General features: G+C 41.6%; 2 protein-coding genes across 20 annotated transcripts in view; one reads left to right on the top strand and one right to left on the bottom strand.

The window, feature by feature from the left end:
- The window catches only part of LOC118418660 (girdin-like), a 49,279-nt gene extending 31,457 nt beyond the window's left edge, over window positions 1-17,822 (top strand). Inside the window, exons 10-33 of one of the 16 annotated variants that reach the window (XM_035824674.1) lie at window positions 547-685; window positions 1,436-1,450; window positions 2,010-2,148; window positions 3,430-3,559; window positions 4,020-4,139; window positions 4,466-5,458; window positions 6,432-6,559; window positions 7,110-7,220; window positions 7,727-7,907; window positions 8,137-8,687; window positions 9,055-9,241; window positions 9,655-9,800; window positions 10,244-10,382; window positions 10,716-10,890; window positions 11,143-11,187; window positions 11,585-11,713; window positions 12,211-12,312; window positions 13,022-13,123; window positions 13,406-13,498; window positions 13,767-13,874; window positions 14,187-14,270; window positions 14,574-14,657; window positions 15,118-15,365; window positions 16,033-17,822. In XM_035824674.1, coding sequence (XP_035680567.1) covers window positions 547-685; window positions 1,436-1,450; window positions 2,010-2,148; window positions 3,430-3,559; window positions 4,020-4,139; window positions 4,466-5,458; window positions 6,432-6,559; window positions 7,110-7,220; window positions 7,727-7,907; window positions 8,137-8,687; window positions 9,055-9,241; window positions 9,655-9,800; window positions 10,244-10,382; window positions 10,716-10,890; window positions 11,143-11,187; window positions 11,585-11,713; window positions 12,211-12,312; window positions 13,022-13,123; window positions 13,406-13,498; window positions 13,767-13,874; window positions 14,187-14,270; window positions 14,574-14,657; window positions 15,118-15,365; window positions 16,033-16,971 — 5,088 coding nt within the window. In that variant the 3' untranslated portion in view covers window positions 16,972-17,822. Of the gene's footprint in view, window positions 1-546; window positions 686-1,435; window positions 1,451-2,009; window positions 2,149-3,429; window positions 3,560-4,019; window positions 4,140-4,465; window positions 5,459-6,431; window positions 6,560-7,109; window positions 7,221-7,726; window positions 7,908-8,136; window positions 8,688-9,054; window positions 9,242-9,654; window positions 9,801-10,243; window positions 10,383-10,715; window positions 10,891-11,142; window positions 11,188-11,584; window positions 11,714-12,210; window positions 12,313-13,021; window positions 13,124-13,405; window positions 13,499-13,766; window positions 13,875-14,186; window positions 14,271-14,573; window positions 14,658-15,117; window positions 15,390-16,032 lie in introns of all 16 variants that reach the window. The other 15 variants (XM_035824671.1, XM_035824683.1, XM_035824702.1 and 12 more) reach the window with 15 other exon arrangements.
- Window positions 17,823-18,177: 355 nt separating this feature from the next.
- LOC118418784 (lactoylglutathione lyase-like) lies at window positions 18,178-22,714 on the bottom strand. 4 transcript variants are annotated; one of them, XM_035824833.1, is made up of 7 exons: window positions 22,271-22,509; window positions 21,620-21,702; window positions 20,661-20,801; window positions 20,425-20,492; window positions 19,997-20,086; window positions 19,342-19,415; window positions 18,178-18,815 (listed from the first exon to the last, which is right to left on the bottom strand). In XM_035824833.1, exons 1-7 carry the CDS (start codon window positions 22,457-22,459, stop codon window positions 18,798-18,800), a joined length of 663 nt encoding a protein of 220 aa, XP_035680726.1. In that variant the 5' UTR covers window positions 22,460-22,509; the 3' UTR covers window positions 18,178-18,797. The 4 variants fall into 4 exon arrangements, with proteins under 4 accessions (XP_035680726.1, XP_035680734.1, XP_035680741.1 ...); XM_035824841.1 differs by lacking the exon at window positions 18,178-18,815 and adding an exon at window positions 22,540-22,714 and having other exon boundaries at window positions 18,890-19,415; window positions 22,271-22,392; XM_035824848.1 differs by lacking the exon at window positions 18,178-18,815 and adding an exon at window positions 22,516-22,606 and having other exon boundaries at window positions 18,890-19,415; window positions 22,271-22,392.
- Window positions 22,715-23,804: the final 1,090 nt, after the last annotated feature.

Raw genomic sequence — 23,804 nt, 5'->3', positions numbered from 1 at the left:
CAAACTTCATGCAATTAGCACAGAAAATGTGTGCAAACAAAGAGAATGTAGTAAGCACAACTGGCAGGTAATAAGTCAAACTGAAGAGAGATTAAACTCATTTTCATCCATGTTCAGGTGCATTGTTAGTTGGAAATTGCATTTCAGTTGAACTTGTAGTTATATGAATATTCTGCCAATGAAAAATGACGGCATTTGTTGGCTCCATTCGTCTGTGTATGTGTGTGTGTGTGTGTGTGTGTGTGTGAGTGAGTGTGTGTGTGTGTGTGTGTTTGTGTATCCAGAGCAATAGCTTAGGAATCTCTGGATGGATTGTGATCATATTTGGTGTATGGGAAGGTTTGGTGGATGCAGAGGTCAAGGTTGAATTTGGGCCTTCTTGTCCCTAACCTTGGTACTGCAGTAGAACTTCCAGTTTTTATATCTTTTGTCCTGAATATGCTGTGGTCGTATTTGGGGTGGTTTCCACTGCATATGTGCTTGTACCCAATAAAAGAAAATCCATACTAGTGTATTGACTTGCTTTCCTTCTTCTTGATTTGCTAGAGAAGAGATGAAGACAGGAGGAGGATTCAAGAGCTGGTTGATGAGAATATGGCTCTTGACCTGGACAAGAGGCAAACCCTTAACGAGTCCTTAACCCTCGGGAGGGAACTGGAAGATGCCAAGAGCAAGAGTTCTTCAGGTATGGTTTTACAATGAACTTTATGGTTCTCCAATTCCAAGCTACTTAAGTGGGTATCTCTCTGGACCATGCCAAATTGTGCATTTGTAAATTGATGCAAACCTGCTCCAACAAGCGTACTTTGTCGCCTGAAATTGCCAATTTTATTTTATGGGTCCAAAATGGTGGGAAACAGTGAACATCCCGTTGTCAATCGAAATTTTTGAAATGAATTTTCAATCAATGTCTATTGTTTTTTTTCAATTCAGTGGTAACATTGCGGTTTTCAATGAAGTTATTGTGTATCGAAATTGAGTATTTTATTCTAGGCGTGAATGTTTTGGTTGGCTCATCTGGGCTTCATACACAAATGCGTCACAGGTCAGTTAAGTGTTGCTGCAAGGAAATTGGCACAAATTGTTAATGTTGGCATAAATTCCAAGCCCAATTTGCCAGAGTCCAGTGAGATATCTGCTTAAGAGTACGCCCATCAGACAAGTACTGTTCATGTCTTTTATGTTGTTAGAAAAGTTAAGTAAGTATCTATGATGTGGCAAGTAACCACCAAATGATATGATGCATGTGGAATGAGTCTTGTGTTTCTCCCAACTTGTTAGCATGTTCTCTCCTGTATGGCATGTGTGCATGGTGACTGTTCGTCAGCACATTGTTTTGATGATGCAACCAATGCTGGAGAATTCTACCCTGTATTGTTGATTTCTGCTTACTGTGCTGACTGTTGCCCCCTTGTTCTTGTTCCTTTGCTGACAGGCTGGTCCTACAAAGGTATGTTAGTGCTGCACTCAGTTTGTATGCCTTGTGATTATGGTGCATGTGTGGGACCCACTAACAGTTTGCTTTTGCCACCTCACTAACATTGCATGCCTAACTCTGTCTTATCCATTGGCAGATGGCAGATGCACGGCCAGATGATGCCCTTTCTCTAGTTTTCATAGTGTACCGGATGGAACGTTCAATGATACTATAACTGGATTTGTTGCATGATACATGACACATCTTCCTATACATTCAGATGCTGTTGTACAGTTAAGGTGGATGAATGTAGAGTAAAGTAAGTAGTATTATATGGGTGGTGTGGTAGTATTGTAAGATTAAGAAGCTATTCCAGAGGACAGCAGAGTAAATAAAAATGCTTATGCATTTAGGATCACAGCTGGTTCACATCTGTGCAGCAGGCACAACAGTTCTATAAACCTGCAGACAGTTTCTCTCCCCTCCTGTCTGTGACTGCATGAGACAGCAGAGTCTGCTAGAGCTGGTGTCATGGGGGCAGTGCTGTCTTTTCTTCATGTCTCACTCCAAGGTGTTGTGTCCGCTGTAACAGGTTACTACCCACTGGCCGCGGAGTGTAACGAGTCGGCGACCAGCCGAGCGCTGCGGCTGGAGAAGGAGAACAAGAGGCTGGTGCAGGAGATGGAGGAACTACGGGAGCAGATGCACCACTCTGACTCTAGTAATACAAGGTACAGCACTACTGTCTCAGTGTCTCTACTACTGAAACTATGGAAGATCTCTTCAGTTTAGAAATAGTAGACACACTATCAGATCCTTGGAGGATGCTAGTTCTTGAATGATGTGTGTTGCTGTGTCTATGCTGAGATAAAGTCAGTTTACATCAATGTTGAAAAAGGGTTCTTCTCACTCTTACAGTACCTTTAAGTATAAGGTTGCACATTCTCTGAATAAGAATAAGAGAGAGTTGGTGGGGGGGGGGGCAGTTACCAGTTAGTTGCTTGGATAGACTCTCAAAAATGGCTTTTGGCAGTTCTTTGCATGATTTTTGTTCTTTACATCATCAGTGTTTATTTTAAGATGTTCAAGTGATTACTGTTCTTGTCAAAACACTACCCTGATATGGGGCAGGTTAGACTAAAAGCACACCTGTGTGGCAGATTAAAATGAGAAGTACATTCTTTAACAACTTTCCAGGGACCTCCTAAATGATCTCTTCATGACCACATGTAGTCCAGGATCCACATGTAATGTAACTACCATTGATTGTCAATAACATCTCATTTTCAAACCTTGAGGATCCTCCAGCATTAATTGCTGCTCAACCCTCAGGTCTATAGTAATGGATTGCTAGTATCATCAAGATGTAGCTATAATTTGTCACGGTTTCTCTTGGGAAATTAGGTATAGGATTGTCTCGATGAGTGTCAATATTTAATGGGCATTTGAGGTGAACACTTTTTGCATGCTATTTTCACTTTCATTTAGATTGTCAAGCAAGAAAAGTTGCATTTGTTGCATTCTGAAGAAAAATAGCTAAAAAAGTGTAATAATCAATTGTGTAATCATTGCCTTGGCAAGTAGTACAATCTCCCAACCTAAATACTGTCATTTACATATATATTGTAGTCAGATTTTTCATATTGAATTTTAAATTTTTAATCTTTATTACATGCACATGTTCCTTCACCCCAACACTGTCACATTGTTGTCGCATTTTTTTCAGAATCTACATTTTTCTATTATCTATAATGTAATGAACAACAGCCACATACAAATGTAGTCAATTTCTAGAATAGGCTTTACAGTTCTGGATGTTGCTCCAGTTCAGTAACAGATCAATGGTTCACAAAAGCCAAGTGTTCTTACATCTGAACCTTTAGTACACAGTTTGAAGTGGCTGTTAAGCGACCAGTTCTCCACTTGTGGCTGGATTAGGCATCAGGGAGAAGGATAAGATGGTAGTGGACTGGAGGGTACATACATATTCTAACTGTGAGAGTTTCCTGCAGAATGACTGAGCTGGAGAAGGAGAACCAGCGCCTGAGTGAGAAGTTGAAGCGCCTGCAGGACAGTGCCACCAAGGAGACCCAGAGCCTGCTGGACCTGGAGCAGTTTAGTGATGATCTCATCAAGGATAAGGTCAGCCTCACACCAGATAATGTTCCTTACAGGGTTACAAATATTTTCTGTTAAAAGTAGCTAAATAAAGAGTTGTCATTATTCTCCCTAATGGAATTTCTGTAAATCTTGAAATATTTGTGGTGGCTTAATTTCTGCAGTTTCGCCAGTGACCTCTTCTATGCAAAATCATGACACATTTCTATTGTATATTCCTACTGTGATACAGACTTGTTCATCAAAATGCAGCATAACTCTCCTTTACCACTTAGCAAAACTAAGGCCCCACATAGATACATGAATTACAATTGCAATTGTTGGTCAAGCAGTGTAGTTTTTACACCAGGTTCTGTTCATATTACATTCAAGTTCAACTTGAAAGATCTTTCTAAAAGAATGTCAGTCATATTTTGTTGTAAAGGAAACTTGTAGTCAAAATGTTTTAATGTAAAAAGTTTGTTTTCTCCTTACTGGTATACAGGCTCAGCTTGAGCAGACGTTGGAAACAATTAAAGAAAACAGTGAGAGACAGATCCAGGAACTGGAGAGAGAAAATGAGCAGCTTCAACAGACGATAAACACACTCAGGCAGAGAACGCAGGTAAGTCATACATGTGCATTGCTTAGGACTAGGCTTCAAAGTGGAGGTGAAATGGTGATGGAGGGATAAAATTTGTGCAATGCTGGAAACTCTGTGCAATACATGTTGCTTCTCAACATCATTGTACATCTCAAGTTGACATTTGTAAAGCATGCTTCTATCTAAGAGTCTGCTATATACTATAGCTGTTTATTTCTGATTTGGAAAAGTCATTATATCCACTGTTTTCCAGGTCCTCTCTACTGCTAAGATCTTAATTTTCTTACCTTATTAACAATATTTCTGTGTTCTTTGACTAACATTTCTGATGGCCCTTCTGTGTGCAGATTTCTTTAGATGCTCGTGTCAAGGATATTGAGAAAGAAAACAAGACCTTGCACGACAGCTTGAGAGAGACAACCAGCAAGTTGTCCCAAGTCGAGTTGGAGAAGAAGCAGCTTAGTCGCCAGTTTGAGAGAATCCGTGACAATGCAGAGAGGGCAGAGGAGATGGAGAGGGAAAATGTAAAAGTCGGCAGAGAAAAAGAACACTTACAGAGGACAATAGAAACTCTGAAGATCTCTTGTGAGAATTTTGACCAACTGGAGAAGGAACACAATGCAATGGAAAAAGAACACAGAAAGCTGAAGAAGGAGGTAGATAGTTTGAAGTCAAAGGCGGAGAAGTTTGATGAGTCCGAGAAGGTCAACATCCAGCTGAATGCAGAGAAGCAGCGACTACAGAGAACCATCGAAAACCTGAAGGGCACAGGCAGCAAAGTGTCTGAGATCGAAGAGGAGAAGGAAGAGCTGGAGAAAGAAAATCACCAGCTGAAGAAGATGCTCGCAACCTCAAAAGAATCCGTCCAAAGGCTCGAGGAAGACAACTTGAGGTTAGACAGCCAGAACCAGAAGTTGACGAAGTCTGTGGACCATTCCAGTAGGAAGGTGGAGGATCTACGGAAAGAGAACTCCGAGCTGGAAAGCGAGGGCCAGAGGCTCCAGAAAAGTCTGGAGAACATGAAGGCATCCAGCAGGAAGCTGCAGCGGCTGGAGAAGGACAATCGTGACCTGGAGACAACAAACACTCAGCTGGAGAGGAGTCAGAAGCAGTTGGAAAAGGAAAACAAGAGATTGAGGCAGTCCATGGAGATGAAGGAGGGCATGTTGGAGGACAGTAACACCAGGATAGCCAGTCTGGAGACAGAGATCAGGCACATGCAGAAGGACAAGGAGAGAAGTAAGGATACAGACAGCAGGATTCAGGAGTTAGAGAAGGACAACAAGGATCTGCTGAAGCAAACAACTATGGACAAGAAAACACTGGCGACGCTACGGGAGGTGAGATAGCAGACACCTCAATGTGCAATGATTTAATCCATCTTACTGTCATGATTACTGCATTTTGTTTCTTGCAAGCTTTTGTGTATATGTTTTATTCCCACCAATATCTCTCCTGTTGAAGAAAGATATACTGTTAACATGACTGATGGTTGCTTTGTAAATTATTTGACAGCCCTAAAGCTGTGCCAGATTGCTCCATTTTTCAAGATAGCAACACTGTGCTGCTCTGACAGTTTTTTGCTGCTTCTTTAATCACTCTATCAACAAGGGGCCATGACAAATGGGCTCTGTACAGCCCAGTCTCATGATTCAGCTCAATTTTTTTGCCAAGTGGACATTGTAACCACTCAAGCGCTTGTTTAAGCACCAATGATGAAAGCCCTTAGGTATTTTTACATGGTCTTAACCTTGGGGCCATCAAGACCTTAGCCACTTCCTGTCTCAGATTCTTTGGAACTAAAATCATAAAAAGAGAAAAGTACAAAATTACGTTCAGGTGTAAATGCCAGCTGGGACCACAATCAATAATAGTGCAGGAATTATTGTCTGACATCAGTGTTACATTGTCACTCATAACAATAAATTACATTGTAATGTGGTCACATTTAATTGAGCTTTAAGCTTCAGATAACAAGAAATACTTCAGATAACAAGAAATTATTTAATGGATGGGACTGATGAGCAAGGAAGTGCATTTTTCTACCTATTTTTTTTTTCTCTTGTCCATAATCCAGAAATGTTATTGAGGTTTAAATTTTGTCAGGACTATTGTCTTAGACAAGTGTGTTCTACTTGGGTATGCATTTCTTGTACGGTAAAATTTGATTTCACGGTAGGGAGAAAATTAAATGTTCCTGGCCCATATTCATGGAAACACTGTTTTTGATTTATGTGAAGCAGTCACAGTGAAAACGTAAGATAACTGCACTAATTTCAAGAATGGCATAAATCAGTATGTCGTTTGCTTCAGGAACTGGTGAATGAGAAACTGCACAACCAGCAGCTGACCAATGAGCTGGAGAAGCTAGCAGCAGAACTGGATAAGATCGGTCTAAACAAGGAGAAACTTCTACAACAGGAGCACTCACAGGACGAGAGGTGGGCTTATTGTACATAGAATTTGTCATTGGCCTTTATACCTGTCACACAGGATGGAAATGGCGGATGAGTCAGCGAGCTCTGAACTGCATTTTCTCTAGTAATACGCCTGGTGTTCCTTTGATCATAGGCTGATTTTTAGGGCACTTCCAATGTTGATAGGGGGTAGATTTTTCAGGCAAGAAATATGCATGACCCTTGTCAACTATGTGACAGGGATGTAACAGATGTGTTTCAAGGATTTACATAATAAACAGGTACAGCCAAACAATTCCTTAAAAATGAACATTGTTCTTCAGCCTTGAACTGTTTTTCGAACTTTGAACATATTTTACAAGAACATATCCTTGTCTGTGCTAGACTGACTGACACTGTATTAGTACATGTATGTAGTAGTGGTGTAATAATGCTGAGATTTGACACTGAGACTCTTTCAGGACAGATGTTTGCACAAATCAAAGTGTGGCTTTTCAGACAACCTCAATTTGTGTTTTTTCCAAAGGAGTTTGTGTGAAGAAATGAGACATTGACATCAAAATTTCTCTTCCAGCCGGTGGAAGGCCCTAGAGTCCCGCATGGAGAGTGAACTGAAGAAGAGCCTTGAGATTAAGGAGGAGAAGGTCCATGCACTGGAGAGTCGGCTCCAGGAGTCAGTTAACAGGTCAGTGGCCTTGGGTTGGGATAGCTCTCACTTTATAATCCTGTAATAAACAAAGCTATAAGACTGCTATAGTGTAGTTCATAAACTGAAGGACGTAAGTTGCAACATACAATTTCTTTTGGGTTGAAATTAGGTACAAATTTCCGAGTGTGTACTCTTTATGTGTCATGTTTCTTAAATGAAATGTTCCATTGAGTCAAATGTAACAACCTCTTTAATATGATACATCTGCAAGAGTTTTGATTTTGCGGTGACCTGGATACCATGAATGCATCACACTCCAAATATGCACTTTCAACGAATTGCTGTAAACTGGGATTGTTTCAACCACAAACATAAAACACTAGAAGACTCCGTTCTGTTACAAACAAAACACTACAAGACTCTGTTCTGTTACAAAACAAAGTCTCCACAAAGGTAAAGCACTGTACAGTACCCAAGAAAGGTAGAATGGTTATATCTGGTATCCATTTGTTTCCCAGCTTTAATTTGTTGTTCTGTTGTAGGAATCAGAAGCTGCGCGACGAGTTGAGAACTCTGCGCCGGGAACACGAGGCTCTACAGCAGAAGTACGAGGAGGAGCAGGGCTCCAGCCCCCCCAAGGTCACGGTCAGGCGCACCACCCAGGGGGAAACCACCAGGGAGCTCATCAAGATGAAGGATCAGGTCATTGAGTTGGAGAGAAATGTAAGTCTTGCTTCTTTTCAACATTTATTCTTTCCAATCATAGTTTGTTTATGATAGAAGATCCCTGTACAGAAAGCATGTTCCATACCTAGTGATTATGTTGATTTATTCGATTGTTTGCCTGTGCACAAATGGAACTGTCAACTACCATAGTCAAAGAAGGACCTGGGTTGAGAAACCTGTTTATACAACTTGCAGAGTTTAAGACAAGTCTTGTTTTTGCTTCCAGAATGCCAAATTTGAGACTGAGAATAGCAGCCTGAAGCAGCAAAGTAGGAGCCTGGAGTCCCAGTGCAACAAGCTGCAGCAGCAGGTGTCCTCGCTACAGTCCCAGAATGCCTCTCTACAAGGGCAGAGCAGCAACCTGCAATCCCAAAATGCAAAGCTGCAAGTCGAACTCTCTACACTGCAATCCCAGAAGTCCTCTGTCACTTCTGAACACACCAAACTGCAAACTCAACATTCCCAGGCAGAGACACAGTACAAGTCTCTGCAGAGAAGGTACGACGACATGAGAAGTGAACACACGGCTCTGCAAAAAGACTTTGAGCGTCTGCAGAAACTGCACAGTACCCTGTCCTCAGACAATGAAGCCATGGCTTCGGAGCACAGCATGTTGAAGTCCAACTTTAAGATACTGAAGAGTGACAACAAGAGGCTGGAGGACCAGTACAACTCACTTCTCAAGGAGAACGAGGGTCTGAAGAAGATGAAGTCCACGTTTGAATCAGTTAGGTCAGAAGACAGAACCCTGGCTGCTGTCAAAGCAGATAATGAAAGGTAAGAGATGATCCAGTGACGTGATGTTTAATTTTTGTTGTTGTATTCTAGCTTTTCTCTAATATCCGATGTCTTTATGTTTGATTGATAAAGTTTGTCATTGTTACACAATATAGTTGATGTTGATGTTTAAACTAAGAGACTGATGACATTTGTCCTATGATCGTCATACGATCAGAAGATGGGATTCTTGGGATAGGTGTGAAAGTGTCATACAAAATCATCTGTCTTATTATGGGAAATCTTAGATCCTTGTCTGTAATTGTCACTGTCACAGACTGCTTTGAAAATTGTACAAAGTCAAAATTGACTGATAATTGTGACCTTGCTGTAAGGCTGAACAATCTTACCTCTACCCTCCCCCCAGGTTGCAGGCAACCAACAGGAAGCTGACAGCAGACTACCAGGACCTGCAGACTGACCACAAGGGGCTGAAGCAGACCTACAACAGTCTACAGCTGGAGCACACCCAGCTAGCTGGGGACCTTAGGGAGTTCCAGTCACAGTACATGCAGATGGACATGGCCACCTCCAAAATGGAGGGCAGATGTGAGGTATGTAGGAGTCAATTCTATATGACACGAACTGCAAAAAGTTACTTGTATGGGAGGTATACATTTCTGTTAAGACAACAATACATGAAAAAAAAGAGGATAACATGACCAAAACTGAAAGCTGATACATGATATTGACCCTTAGCTCACTGAAGTAGCAATTTGGCCAACGATTTCTATTGGTATCAGAGTAAAGTAGCAGGGAGAAGGATAAGTCAAAAGTAAGACAACCATGGTAACAATTAGAGAATTCAATCGAACTTGTGAAAACCTGTAGGAAAAAACTAAAAAAAAAAGATAAAAGATAAAGGTTATCCATGGCACAGTATTGGAAGGCAGAGCCCATCTAGTCCTTGGTTGTAGTCCTGTTGACCAGTGTGTGTGCTGACATGATGCTGACTTGTTACTGACAGATGCTGCAGCAGCTGAACCGTACACTGGAGGAGGAGAACAAACAGCTGATGTCACAGCTGACCAAGCTGCTGGAACAGAACCAGGAGCTGTTAGCTCAGACTCTGGAGAGCAAGGAGCAGTTCCACGAGGAGGAGAGACAGTTTTCGTGAGTCAGACTTCTTCAAGTTTGTCAGTGAGAGTGTCTAAGGGGTGGTGTGCTTTTACGATGATAGAGCAGGATAGAGGGAGTTATTGGCATAGTTGCATACATGTAAATCATGAAGGAGATTTTAGTATGTTTGGTAAGTGTGCTCATGACTGTGTTTGTAAATTAGAGATTAAAGCTCTGAAGAGAAGTACATGTAGTTAGGTTTGAGAAATGCTGGCATTGTATGTTATTTATGCTTCGCTCCCCAAACTTTTCTGTGTACATGCGTATCTACATTTTTAGTTCAGGTGCACCAGTTTAGGTGCACCAGTGCCGAGACCTATTCCCCAAACTGAAGTTAGAGCCGTGGTGCTGTAATAATGACTATGCATAAAAAAACATACCAGAGCAAGGCTTTGACAAATTCAGATTTGTTGACCATTGAAACAATTGTGTTTTAGTGACAAGTTGAATGAGTTGCGGAGGCAGAAAGAGAAGCTGGAGGAGAAGATCATGGACCACTACAAGGGCTATGAACCATCTCCTCCCAGGAAGAAGGGCTTCAAACTCTTCAACAAGATATCAGCAGCAATGAGTAGGGTGGGTATTTACATGTACATCATTACCCCTTTTTCAAGTGAGAAAATAATCTTGATTTACCTTTCCTAAGAAGTTGATGTTTTCAGGGCCACCTGTTTGTCTGTGAACAGCATAACTCAAGAAGTTGTAGATGGTTCTCTGATGTTTGGTATGTTGGTAAGCATTTGTAAAATGAAGAAGTGATTCAGGCTCCTGGAGACTTACTTAGGTACTGCAGGAGAGCTTCCAATATTGACACCTTATTTTAAGGACATGCTATGATCAAGATTGCTGGATATTTATATTTTTTGGGTCAGGTACCTTTAAAAAAAGTTTGTACCTTATGCCCCACAGACAAACAAGGCACCAAAGGAGAGGGACAAGAAGACTTCCAAGGTGAGCTTGTCTGACCACGTGGATGGCCAGGGTGCGGAGCGGTCCGACAGTTCTTCCATCGGCTCCTACGGTGACTCCCTGGATGGGTCCGCTGAGAACACCAACTCACAGAAAACCAACAACGTTCAATCAGGTGAGACGTGTGGTCAATGGAAGTACACGTGGCAGTCATTCCTTAGTCATAGAATTTATTATTGTAGTACAATATGTATTGATCACATTGAGAGTTGGTGTTAGTTTTTAAAAACATGATGTTCATCACATTGATGTGAAGGAAGGTATAACATAATCTTTTGGTATAGTGTGATGTATATTTAAAGCACAATATTTGAAAGTAAATTTAAGCATGAGGTGGTTGATATTTTAACTAGCAATACATCCACAGATTCCACAAGGCAATCCCGACAGAAAGTCAAGCGCAGGTTTACATGTAAGAACCAGCTTTGCCCAACAGTGGCTTGTCCCTCATTGCCAACAGTGTGTCAGACTATTTGCTAACAGTGTGTGGTTGGTGTGCCTTGGTAGTGTGTTACAATTCACTTTCACTGTGGAACTGACAAAGAATGTAGACAGAGTTTTATAGACTGGGATGCTTTTTGGTGAGGTTGTGTGGACATACAGAGTGAAAATTCCTTTTTAGCTACCCCATTATCAAGGTGCCATACATGAGTCTTCCATAGTGGTTACTTTTCTTCATTAGAGAGCATGCCTGTTCAATGCAGACAGGATTTTCCTCCGGTGGTTGGGATTCTGCCCTGGTAAAGGTTTATTGGTCAATTTGAACCATGAGTCATTGACCCCTGCTTCCCAATGTGTGTCTATTCCAGTTTCTCCTGGAGATTTGCTTGAGTCTTCGCTCAAGTCTCCCCGCTCTCCCAGAAGCACCAGTCCCCGGAGAGTCACCACTTTGAAACGTTCCATGTCTCAGGCCATCGTGGATGATTACATTGACATGGGTGAAACATTTATGTCTGCATTCTGGGATAGATCAAGCCTTGGTCAGCTATTACTGACAGTATCTTTCATGCAGGTGGTGGGACCTTTACTAAAGCAGATAGATCCTAGGTTTTCCCCTTGATCATTGGAAGAGTGTATGTGGAGCCTGACTCTCAGAAATTGTTTTTGTACATTCTTTTCTTATCAATGCTGATGATTCCATAATTTTGGCTGCTGGTGATGGAGTCTGGGAATAGTGACTTCCAAGAAACTGCCTTTTTTCTTTGAAATTCCTAATTTGATTTCAGAGGATACTTCACGCATTGATGTTTAAGGACATTTCTCTACCATATCACATATCATTACTAAATTGCATGTTTCAACTTCCCAGGTCTGCATTTCTTGCTTAAGGAAAATTATTCTGGTGATAACAGCAGTCTAGAAGCACCATCTGGTGCTTGTAGCAGTTTAATAGTTGTAGTCTCTTCTGACTAGCTACATGTCTCTATCACACTAGTGTTTAAGAGCAGACGAACAAACCTGAGGAAACACAAGTACAGGAGTGAAACCGTACTCAACACCATCTTGAGGGATGAGAAGGAAGAGCCCCAGACTAAGGGTGACTGTTCGACCTTCTTCTTTGGGTTAAGGTTTTGGGTGGCAAATTTCAGTTCTTTTTCCCCGTCTCCCAGTAGAAGCTCATTAAAAAATTGCGACTGCAAGCTAGCCCCCTCCCCCCCCACCCCCACAAACACGTAGTCAACACTTCCTAAGCACTCTCCATGAGAAGATACATAGATGGCATAGTTACCTGCACTTCTTAGTATTAATCTGTTTTTTCTCTATGATACACATTACCTATATGCGGCATAGTGTATATCTTGTAGGTACATGTACATTGTACTTGTAGTCTAGCTATAGTATTAGGAACTAATCATACATTGTACATGTAGTCTAGCTATAGTATTAGGAACTAATCTGCCTTGAGTTCTGTACCATAGAATCATCTGTGATTTTTGTGTCCGTCAGACTTGCTTCTGTGTTGTTTGTACAATGATAGACAGACGTCATCATCAGTCTTGTTTCCAGCCTGAACCTTTCTGCTTGACTCATTAGCGCACAATGTATCAACTTGTTCTCCTAACAAACAAAACTGTCCAGTCTTCTTTCTTCCACCAGCCATTTCACACTACCGTTCCTACATTCATACAGCCATCGTGATCGTCTACATCTCCCAGCCTCCCTCTGTCCCCAGACCACCCCTCATGGATGACCTTCGACCCAGCAAGACTTCCTAACTTTATTTTTCACAATGGGTTGTCTTACAGACAAGAAAAAGAAGAGGGTGCGCGTGCTGGACAACAACCAAAAAGTGCTGTCCAAAAGTCTGGACGACATCGATGAGGAATGCAACAGAGACAGTGGCATAGGTCTCTTGGCATGTGTTTTCTTGTAAAAGAAAAAAAAGATTTAACAACAATAATGATGGTGGCAGGGTGGACACAGTTGTCTGTAAAGTTTACTGAAAAGGAACAATAGCTAAATAAGAGGCCATGTTGTAATATGCAGGTAACAGCAGCAAATGCTGTAAACCTTGCTGGCGTGTTTACAAATCTTGTTCTAACCCCTAAGGATTCTTCCATATAATCCATAGGTGGAACTGTGTGGTATACTGTACATGTTCTTAACTGTGCACCATGATTTAATTGCAGACTATGACCCGTACCCCTTGAGAGACAGGAAACAGAAGTACAGGAGTGAGCTGGTGCTGTACCGCACCTCGTATCCTTGGGACTATGAAATTGGTGAACGTCTTCTGTCATTTTGGTGTAGCTGTGGCATGTCGGGGATAAGGTCTAAACTAACATAGGCAATAAAGAGGTTATTTTAGACACTAATGCATGTACATATATACAGTACAAGTATAACACACACCATAAATATGAACTTCGGTACTAAATGCATGCTTCATCTCATTTCTGTAGGTATTCAACCATCATTCACTAACCAGCAAAATGCACCTGTTCTTTTGTACTAAAAGCATGTTTTTAAAGTGGCATGTTCTTTCTCCAGAGTCCTCCCGACCCAGACCATTGCAGGAACGACGGAACCATTACAGAAGTGAAGAGTTTCTGCACAGACGGTCCATGCCTGCCCTTGATGTGATCAGTGAGAATTTCTGTAAGACATCGACAAAGATTTACATGTGTACATGTACCACCTAACATGTAACAGGTCTTCAGAATGAGTCATGCAAGGAGGAGGCTTTGTGAAAAGGATTAAGTATAGTTTCAGACTTACTGATAGCTAGAGCAGTCTTTCACAATCATGACTGTGTTTGCATGGCTCACTCTGAAGTCATATCTACTTTACAGCTCATACTAACCATTCATGTCATATTTTCTCTACATTCATGCAATCCTATGGTGGATGGGTTTTCCCACTTATTTGTTGATTGTCTATCTAATCCTGTCCTCTGTTGTTTGTTATCAGGTGCCTTGTCTAGTGAGGACCTCCACCTCAACATTCCACCTGAAGCTGACTCACAAAGCTCAGGCTCTGCCGGGTCTCGCCCAGGTAGGTACACTTAGATGACAGCCTTAAGCTTTGTGTGTCTTCTTAAAACAACTGCGTCTTTTGCGTTTTTGCAGTTGCAAAACCTTTCCATATATCTGCTGACACATTTGTTATTGAGTTGCTGCACAGCCTGTTGTAAAGCTTAGGCAAATTTTGTAGCATATTTTGGTTTGATGTTCCTTCCTACACTGTTGGTGTGGTGTGCGGAATATTTCTTCATAGCACACTAACCATACCTAAAGGTGGTGAAGCACATCCCTCTGTTAATTGGTGCTCAGCTTCTTTGTTTCCTTCTGCACGTAGCATCACACAACACCAGTTACAACAGTGAAGGCAACCGCAGTTGGTCCAATTACAGCACCAACATCTCGCCAAGGATAGAAATAGGTAGACGTCATGTAGCACATAGAAATCACCTCCCAACACCCCGAACCCTACTAACATTCTCTGCATGCTCACTTAGTATAGCAAATGTTGCATGACTATGATTTTGTGTGAAATACAAAAGATTTGCATGTACATGTATAATTTTTGTATCAAATTAAAAGACTCTATTTTTTAAAGCATGCTTTTAGTTTCAAACAAAAGGAATTACCCCCAATCAGGTTCTTGATTGCAGAAGGAGTATAAAATATCTGTGACACATTGTATGATTTTATACATGTATGTCCATCCATTGCCCCCCCTCTAATGTTTCCAAATGTTCGTTCATTCCCTCATCCACTCATGAGCTGACCAGACTTGCAAAGGCTCAGTCATCACACCACATTCCCAGTCCCAATTCAACTTTATGTTGGCCTGCCAGGAGTCCTGAATGTCTGACAGTTTTTTTTCCCAAATCTTATAGATCGTATCAGAGCGGGCAGCTTGGGAAGCGAAGATCACATTCCAACCAAGGACCCAGGCAGTCTTGTTCCGCCCGTTGACCGCGCCCGTACGGCCTCCTACAACTCGTACGACTCCAGGGACAGCTCGCCACGGGACTCCACTTCCACACCTCGGTCACATGCGTCAACACCGAGGTCTCAGTACAATGCAGTGTCACCGGGCAGCGAGATGGTATCGTTGGAGCAGTTCTTAGACGAAAGCAACAAGGTTCCCTCTCCACTGTTTACAAGGGTGAGCTTACCCCTCCATAATGCTGGACTTTGTTCAATAGTAGGAGTTTAGAAAGGTCCGGAATTCAGGAGGGGCAACTCATTCCTGTTACAGGTTTGCTGTTATCTGCAGTGATGTGACTGTTTATACAATGATGATGTCTTGACAGTGTGTACTGTTTGGTGGCTCCTACCACAATATACACTGTGTATAGATGTGTTTTGGGACATAATTTCTGTCACCATACTTGGATCTATGTATGTTTGAGTTTGAACTAACACTTGTTTGCTTGCAGTTTTCAGTGCTGTTAATCTGATTTTTTGTGTGATTATTTTGAATATTTTAGTTGGAGATATTGCTGGAATCCTTTGGAATGAAAAATATGGATGTAGCCAGATCTGTATTGCAACAATCAATGGGGTTTCCAGGTTCCAGTAGCACTCTAGCAAGAAAAACTGCATTAAAAAAAAGTAGATTAGGTACATGTACATGTAGCTCAGTTGGACCTACCATGATGTGAAATGAAACTTTCACCTGTGTCTTCCACCTTCTCCCAAGTTTCAGTTTCTGTTAACAAGAGTTATTTATGGCTATCCCTGAAAACTAAGGTATTGAACTGCATTACCTATATTGCAATGAAGATTATATTCTGTTCTCCCTGCAGAAGAAGATGGAAAAGAGCAGGTCCCAGGACTCCGACTCATTGCTGCATGACAGAGACAAGGATCATCTGGCACGTAACATGATGTACAGCTCCATGTCACAACTCCCAGGGGAGTCTCATTCCTCCAGGCCACCCTCCAGTCCCAACTTCAATGCCAGAAGGCAACATTATCAGTCAGAAGTGAACCTGTCGTCCATTCCAAAAGACAGGAGTCAAGACAGGATCCATCCAGACTCGCGTGCCATGTCATCCTCTACCAGCCGGCTAGACGGCAGCCATCCTCCTGCACCTCCTCAGCGGTACGCACCTTCCAAGATGCTGAGCCCAGCACCCAACCCCCAGTCATCTCCCGTGCAGACACGGGTATTGACAGTCTCCAACAGGCTGGATCGCTTGTCCAAAACGCCAACTCCAAGCCAACCCCAAACTGTCACTGTCAAAACCACCACCATTCCCGGAACAGACAAGCCCACCATCATGGATGGAAAGACGCCGTCGCCTCGGCACGAGTATGGAGGTGGGGACGCACCTCGAAGACCGCCACCGGAATACACAAACTATTCTCCTCGTGGTTACAAACCTCCGTCCACCAGCACTCCTCAGTCTGTCAGGTACTCTGACAGGCCGACACCTAACCCGAGAAATTTGAACTCACAGTATGACTCCAGACCGGACTATAGTAGAGACAGTAGGCCCAGTCCCAGAGAAGGACAATATGGCAGGGCTCCCCCATCTCCTGGCAGGGCTCCCCCATCTCCCAGACAACAGAGGGCCAACCCCAGGCCTCCACAGGAACAGAAATCCTCCGTTAGACAAACAGCTGCCATGTTCGAGCAAAAGGGCCGGGATGATGACAGGAAGGGAGAAGCACCAAATAACCAGGGTGGGCCCTCAGGCGCTGAGGGGTCGTCCATCTGGTATGAGTATGGATGTGTCTAATAAGTAGGGAACTGTGCTGTACAGATTTGAGTTATTGTTTGGAAATATCATTTCAAATTCCCTTAGTAACCTGGCTTGTAATCATTGATGAGACTGAAAAGTTTGCCAAAATTATGTTTGTTTTATGAAAAATATTGATTATGTTGACAATCAGAGGAAATTATCTTTGTTTATGTAGATAGCACTTGTTTGTAAGCTATATACGAGTGTACATTTTGTTTGCCATCTGAGTGCACAGTGTGGAGACTGCAGTGTGAAGGAGGGGTTGTGGTCTAAAAACCCATGTTTGCTTTCCTATTTAATTTAAACCTGTACATTTGATTTCCTGTGGGGTTGACCATCCCTGATATCAGTACACAGTATTACACTTAACACAACTTCTCGTTTTGTTTGTGGTCATACATGTACCACTTGTAAGAGTTTGTCTTTAAGATAATATCTTAGTTTTAGTTCTTGCTGTCCTGACATCCCTATAAATCAGACTGTGCACTGTGTCAAAAGAAAACTGAGCAGGATGATAACATGCTCCTGGTTGTGTGCTCAATAATCATTCTTCCACACTTCATACAGAAGTACTATCATTGTTTCTTGCAGTTATCACAACAGTTAATGTACTGTGTAGTTGTTTTGTACACATTGCTTTAAGCATTAATCATGTGATCAAGGATCCATGAGTGCCGGGGTTTGGGATTTGTAATTATGGCTTTATATCAAACCTCTACGTTGTAAGATTTTGTATCGGCCAAAATTGAAAGGATGTAAAATAATTTGACTTTCTACCCTGTGATCAGAGTGTAAGCTAGAATAGCTGTCTTGCTGTTATTTTGGAATAAAGGAAGTTGTCTTCAGGATTAATTGACTCCTTTCTTTACAAGAGTCACTTATCTATGATCTGCAAAAAATGGCCATGTTGATTTGATTATGTGGATGACATTCCCTGGGAATCCCCAAACTGATCATGCATTCAAATAAAAAAAAGTTTGTCCTCCAAAAAATTGCATTCATTATGAAATAAATCTAAGCGGTCTGGAAGGCTGAACAAATGACAGAGTATTGAATACCAAACGATAGATTTTTCCTTTTTGTTTTCAGTCTTCTTTCACACTGGAATTGACATTAGTGAATGTTTCCTGATACATTTTTCTTTTAATGAATGGCATGTATTTGCTCCTTTTACAGCTGCCTTGTACATATCCACAATTAAAATCATGGTGGAAAACATTTTATTTCTGGAAACGGATGAAAATTGATGCGAGCACGGATGCTGTCCATGTAATAGAATCCACATGGCCTAACACTGACAGACTAGTGCTGTACAACAAAACTTACAGGTCTTAAATGTTGCTGTAAGAGGTAAGCAAACTGCTAGTTGTGCAAGCAAAAATAAACAGACTCAAGAGAGCTGTCATGCAGACTATCATCAGATTACTTTCAAAATCCATTTCTTGTGCTTTAAAGCCTTTTCGTCTTTTTGATATGGACATGTTTTCATTGTCTTTCATCAATATATTCATCCATACATGTAGAGAATACATGTACCCTCTTCACTATTCAAATCTTGCTACTCATACATGAAGGTGCATATACTTAGTGACAATGAAGTTTAAGTGAGCAACTTTCCAGTATTTTCTGTACAGTGGAACATAAACATTTGGACAGTGTTAATCAGACAACATTTTTATTTAATGCAGTAATTTTTCATTTATGTTAGTACTGCAGTACACCTGTTATCACAGCACAATGAAAAGCATGAGCTATTGATGTGTTGAACAAAACCTCTTGGTGCACTTCCATTCTTCACAATCCAACATGCGAGAAGCAGCATGTTACTTGCCAATGGCGACCTAGGAGTTGGGAGGAATATAACAATTTCAGTCATACCATTGTAACACTCCCAAAGCAATGTTATTGCAGTCAAACCTCAGTTGTAAATCCACAGTCCTTTAAGACATTCTGTTAACCAATGGTCTTACCCAACTGGTAACCACTTTTTTAGTTCCCATGACTGCCCCAATCAAACAAAATTGATGACAATTGTGCCATACACTAGGCAAAATCAGTGAAGCACTGGAAGCTTTTTTTGGCTGGTTTAGTTTTAGGAACAGAAAACAGGCAACTCCCTTTTAATTGTCACCCATTATATCTGCCCCTTAAGTGATTGTTCAGACCAGGTTTGACTATCGCATTGCATTTCAAAGTGGTGCTAAATGCTTCATGACTCTTTGATACAATCATCATGATCAGGGTGTAGATTGGCTGGACATCCTGACAAAAAATCATGGCTTGGGTCGGATCACCACAATCAGGTTTCAAGCTTTGCAATTTGTTCAGATTTGATCTTTAACTCCAGTCAGCTGCAGCAATAGTCACCATAGGTGATGGGCTCAGGATCTCAATCCAGTAGCCATCAGGGTCTTGAATGAAGGCCAGTCCTTTCATCTTACCTATGGGTGATGGGAAGAGATGGAGTAAGATATGGGAAGTCAAAGTAAAAGAAAACACATGAAATGCATGTCCATGGTAATCTATGACAAGCATGAATGTCCTAGTTTATGTTAACCATCCCATGGGGATGGTTTGATAGCAGTTTGGTCCTTTGCAGCTAAGGTAGGGTAAAAATTCCAGTGCCTGTTGGCAATGTACATTTAGTCCTCAGTTTAAATGGAGTCCTCAGTCTATGCCACATCAAGAAAATCATAACTTTTGGGGGGCTGACATGAGGCAAAAATGTATAAAAAGCAACATTTCAAATGTGCCACAGTAACATGGTGGGTGGTAAACAAATAAGTGAAAAAGAAAGTGCACCAGCTCAGGTTGGAAAAGCGTAACCCTAAACCTCTATGCCAAGAAATATGGATTTGATGGAGCATGCAAATATGTTCTGCAATATAGTTTCGGCCGTTTCGTATGGCATCAACCATTTGTGAGACAAAACATAGTGTAGCCTGCTTACGTATGTGGATGGAAAAATGAATGACATGTTTGTCATATCAATAGTGCAACCATTTGATATTTCAACACTAACCAGCATCAGGCTTCTTCACAAAAGGCACCCCCAGCGCCTCAAACCTTTCACAGGCTTTGTACACATCAGGCACTGCTAGGCCAATATGACCTGAAAGGTAAATCAACTAGATGTTTACAGTAAAACATAACTCTGGAGCTGATAAATTGATAGATGAAACATTTCTAAAAATATAACGTTATATTCTCACAAGTAAGCTAGTACACAACTTGGTCCCAACCTAACCCAATCTGAATTCTAACAACCTTGTCTGATTTCCCTCTGCTCCAATATTTCCTTTTTGGGATGTCCTTGTGTCCTTGGTAGTAGCCTCACAGTTGAGTTCCTGATAACTGGGAGGCCCCGATAACCGGGAGGCCCCAATTCAATTATGACAAGGGCATTATATTGCAATATATATATATGTAGTTCTTATGACAATCACTTACCAAAGCCTTGAGGAGCTTTGTTTCCATTGTGGTAGCTCTGTTCAGGATCATTCTCAGTTCCCCAGTTGCTAAATGTAAATACAAAGAAAAGCACACACACAGTTAATTTGTTTTAAGAATGATTGTTATGTTACTTGGATTTTGTAACAACACAGTAGATCATATAAATTAGCCCTGCCTCCTATATGTAGAGTGATTTTTATTTAACATTTGCATTAAAAACAAAAACAACTTACTGTGTCAGTTCCAATGTAGCCTTCCTAGAGAAGGTCCAAGCTGTGCATTGAGCAGGGTCTGATGGGATATCCTCTGCCTTCTCAAACCCCAGGAAGAATAAGGAGAACTGCATGCTGGGGAAATCTAGCTTCTTCAGCAACCTGTAACATTCATAGTGATCTGTTACATATGAACTGGTAGCTTATATTATAACAGGACATTATGTCAGGTCTACTGTATTATTTACTGAACTTTTTCATCATCACAGAAGGTAAGCATATTCTTTATCCATTTTCTCTTCTTGGTCTACCTGGGCCAGATGGCTGTCACCATGGTTACTGGAGATGTTTGACACCCTGTAGTGTTCAATTACATAACAGGACAGAGCTGAAGGGGCTGGTCACCATTTGTGTGAATGTGTAAGAATAAACAGTACAATGTAAAGGAAAATATTATGTATTTGCTGGGAAATGTTACCTTTTTAGTTTATCTATAAATCTTAAGGGTAGTCCCTTCAGTTACAATAACTTATTTCCAAAGGAGCCATCTATAAAATGATAACACATCAGGATAAAAAAGGGGGAAATTATCATATAACATCAATTCTTAAATTCCACCACATGTCATAATACTGCCATATGACAAAAAATACACAAGTCTAAAGTGATTTAAACAGTAGCATGTAGCATGTCCTCACAACTTTTAGATGTTCAAGATAATCATGAGATTGAGAGAGAAGGCCTCTATAAAAACGTTTTTTGATGTGGCAGTATTGTAGCACCCGGGGGAATTATGAGAGTTGATGTTACACTCACAACATTGAACATAGGAGTAATATTAAAGTCTCGGAAGATTCATCATAAAGAAACAGTTGTTATAATGGCAGTTCACCTTATGTGTTGCAGACATAAAAAGTAGCACTAGCAATAAAATCATATTCCCAATGGTTGTGCAACTTGTGCTGCATGTACCTACTCACCTCATTCCCAGTACCCTTGTGTAGAAATCCAGGGATTTTTTTGGGTCCTTTATCCTGAACATTGTCTGCTGGAAGATGAAGTCCTGGCAACAATAGAAATTAAATGTGAGTAATAACCTTTGACAGTGATAGCAATAAAACGATTATAATAACATTTTAAGGACGAAAGACACAAAAATAAAAAGTCCTGATGCAGTACCAAGGTCATACACCAGGGAGCCAACAATCTTCCCAACTACTACGTTAACATATACCCACATAGCAAATCATGAAATTCAAGCTGAGGTTCTTCAGTTATGCTGACTACAAATCATGTCTGGAAACACAAACAGACACACCTACCAAGGAGGTTATATAATCTCCTTGCACCTACATATGCAAATAAACGTTACAAAAATAAACCTAAGTGACATACCAAAAATAATCCCACATTTCATGGAAGTAACAAACAGCTACTCAAAGTATTTGCAACGACTAAGATCTCTGCGTTCAGGTAAATTCAGGTAAAAGACATTCAACAAAGTTTTATTATAGTTGGGTGCCACGCCCCCTGGTATTAAAATCATGATGAGGTAAAAACAGACTTTGCAAGTCTATGCTTTGTGAATGCCATGTGGTGACTAATCATAACGCTATTGCCTTAAAGAATACCTTGGTGGATACGTCTGGCTCGCCACAGGCTGCCCGAGCTTCCCCATCTGTTAGCCCTTTGACCTCCTTAGAGTCAGCCATGTTTCTCTGCGGGACCGGACGGCAGATGCGACTGGAAGCAACTGCGGACAGACGGGGAAGCAGCGGTCTCACTACGTGGTTTAAGCGACCAATACAAGCTCTAAACATATATCAGGCACTTGACCTCAGCTATCAAAATGCAAACGTTTCCAAAGTCGTGTTACCTCCGTTTTCAGCTAGCAACCTACCGGACGAAGAAGTACAAGTGGACTCCACACATGGACAGGGCACAGTGCATTAGACGCGTCCATTAGATTATGGGTAACTGTTAACTTTGTATATTTTTTATTAAGTGCATTGGCATTAACGTTTTACCGCAGGGCCGTGGCCGTGCGACGTGGAGAAACTTCGAGTATGGAGCCAGTCACTTAATTATGCAAGAAAGGAGTAGAGACAGAGAAAAACAATATCCTGACTCCTGGGATTCAAACACGCGTCGAATCCGGACTGCCAGCCATTTGGCATGGTCGGGTTGCAGGCAGGGTACTTGAACCCCACACAGTGTTACACCCGTACTCTCGGAGACGCACTAGTATCTCAGAGCGTAAATCACTCGTTCTCATTGAAATGTAAAAAAAAATTGTAATTTTTTGTTAAAATAATAAATTGGCTTATCTTTCAGTTAAACCAACCTGTCTGTGTTTTAGCAAAATTCCTCTTTTGACCATTGGGTTTACGGAAAAGGCTGGGCTGTCTACCTGGGCTGTCTACCTGGGGTGGCTATCACGTCAGGCTACTTGGACCTACGAAAGCCCATTGGGACAAAAGCTGTTTTAGCAGTAGGGGTTGTTTGTGCTAAATGAAGAAGCTATGTGTGAAGGAACTGTATGGGAATGGGCTGTATGTGAAGGAGCTGTGTTTGAAGGAGCGGTGTGTGAAGGGACTTTGTGTGAAGCAATTGTGTGTGTTACATAACCCAGAACCTCTGGGTTCATCAGTTGATATGCCACCGATTTTGCGCACTTTGAAAAGGCTCTTAGCACAACTTATCGGGCTGATTGGATCTGTCCATACATTAGGATCCACAGTTGAATTGTGAGCAGCTTAGAATAAGCGTTGCTAAAGTGCAAGGGTCTGGAACAGTTGCCATTCGGTGCTAACTCAGGTGACCTCAATACGACTTAAGGTTTTGAACCACTTACACTGGGAAGGAAGGATCCCTAGTCTTTTCTGTAAGTGTGGTGGGTTCTTTGCCCTATCTGAGGGAGGGCCCTTACCCACCCCCACCTAACTCCTTCTGCTTTTCCCCCTACCCGTTCTCCTTTTCCCCCGGACTTCTCCTTAACCCCCGCTGTACTTCTGCTGTGCCCCCGTCCTTCTTCTTGGCCCCCGGTGTACTTCTGCTTACCCCCCGCCCTTCTGCTTAACCCCCAATGGCCGCCGTCAACCCGAATTTCACGTAGTCGACACGAAAATCGTTCAGAAAGCAACAATAACGGTCGCGCCACGGAAC

The sequence above is a fragment of the Branchiostoma floridae genome, chromosome 1 (assembly GCF_000003815.2).
Source record: "Branchiostoma floridae strain S238N-H82 chromosome 1, Bfl_VNyyK, whole genome shotgun sequence".
In the NCBI taxonomy this organism is placed as follows: domain Eukaryota; kingdom Metazoa; phylum Chordata; class Leptocardii; order Amphioxiformes; family Branchiostomatidae; genus Branchiostoma; species Branchiostoma floridae.
The sequence above is the reverse complement of the archived record's forward strand: the minus strand, read 5'-3'. Positions and strand labels throughout refer to the sequence as shown.

Bases quoted from the DNA above. Each gene is read 5' to 3' on its own strand.
- LOC118418784 (XM_035824825.1), bottom strand. From the start codon at position 22,459: ATGTTTAGAGCTTGTATTGGTCGCTTAAACCACGTAGTGAGACCGCTG. The intron at 21,703-22,270 runs GTATTCTTTAAG...TATTGTTGCCAG, and splicing joins AGCCAGACGTATCCACCAAG to GACTTCATCTTCCAGCAGAC. The intron at 20,087-20,424 runs GTAAGTGATTGT...TTTACCTTTCAG, and splicing joins CAAAGCTCCTCAAGGCTTTG to GTCATATTGGCCTAGCAGTG.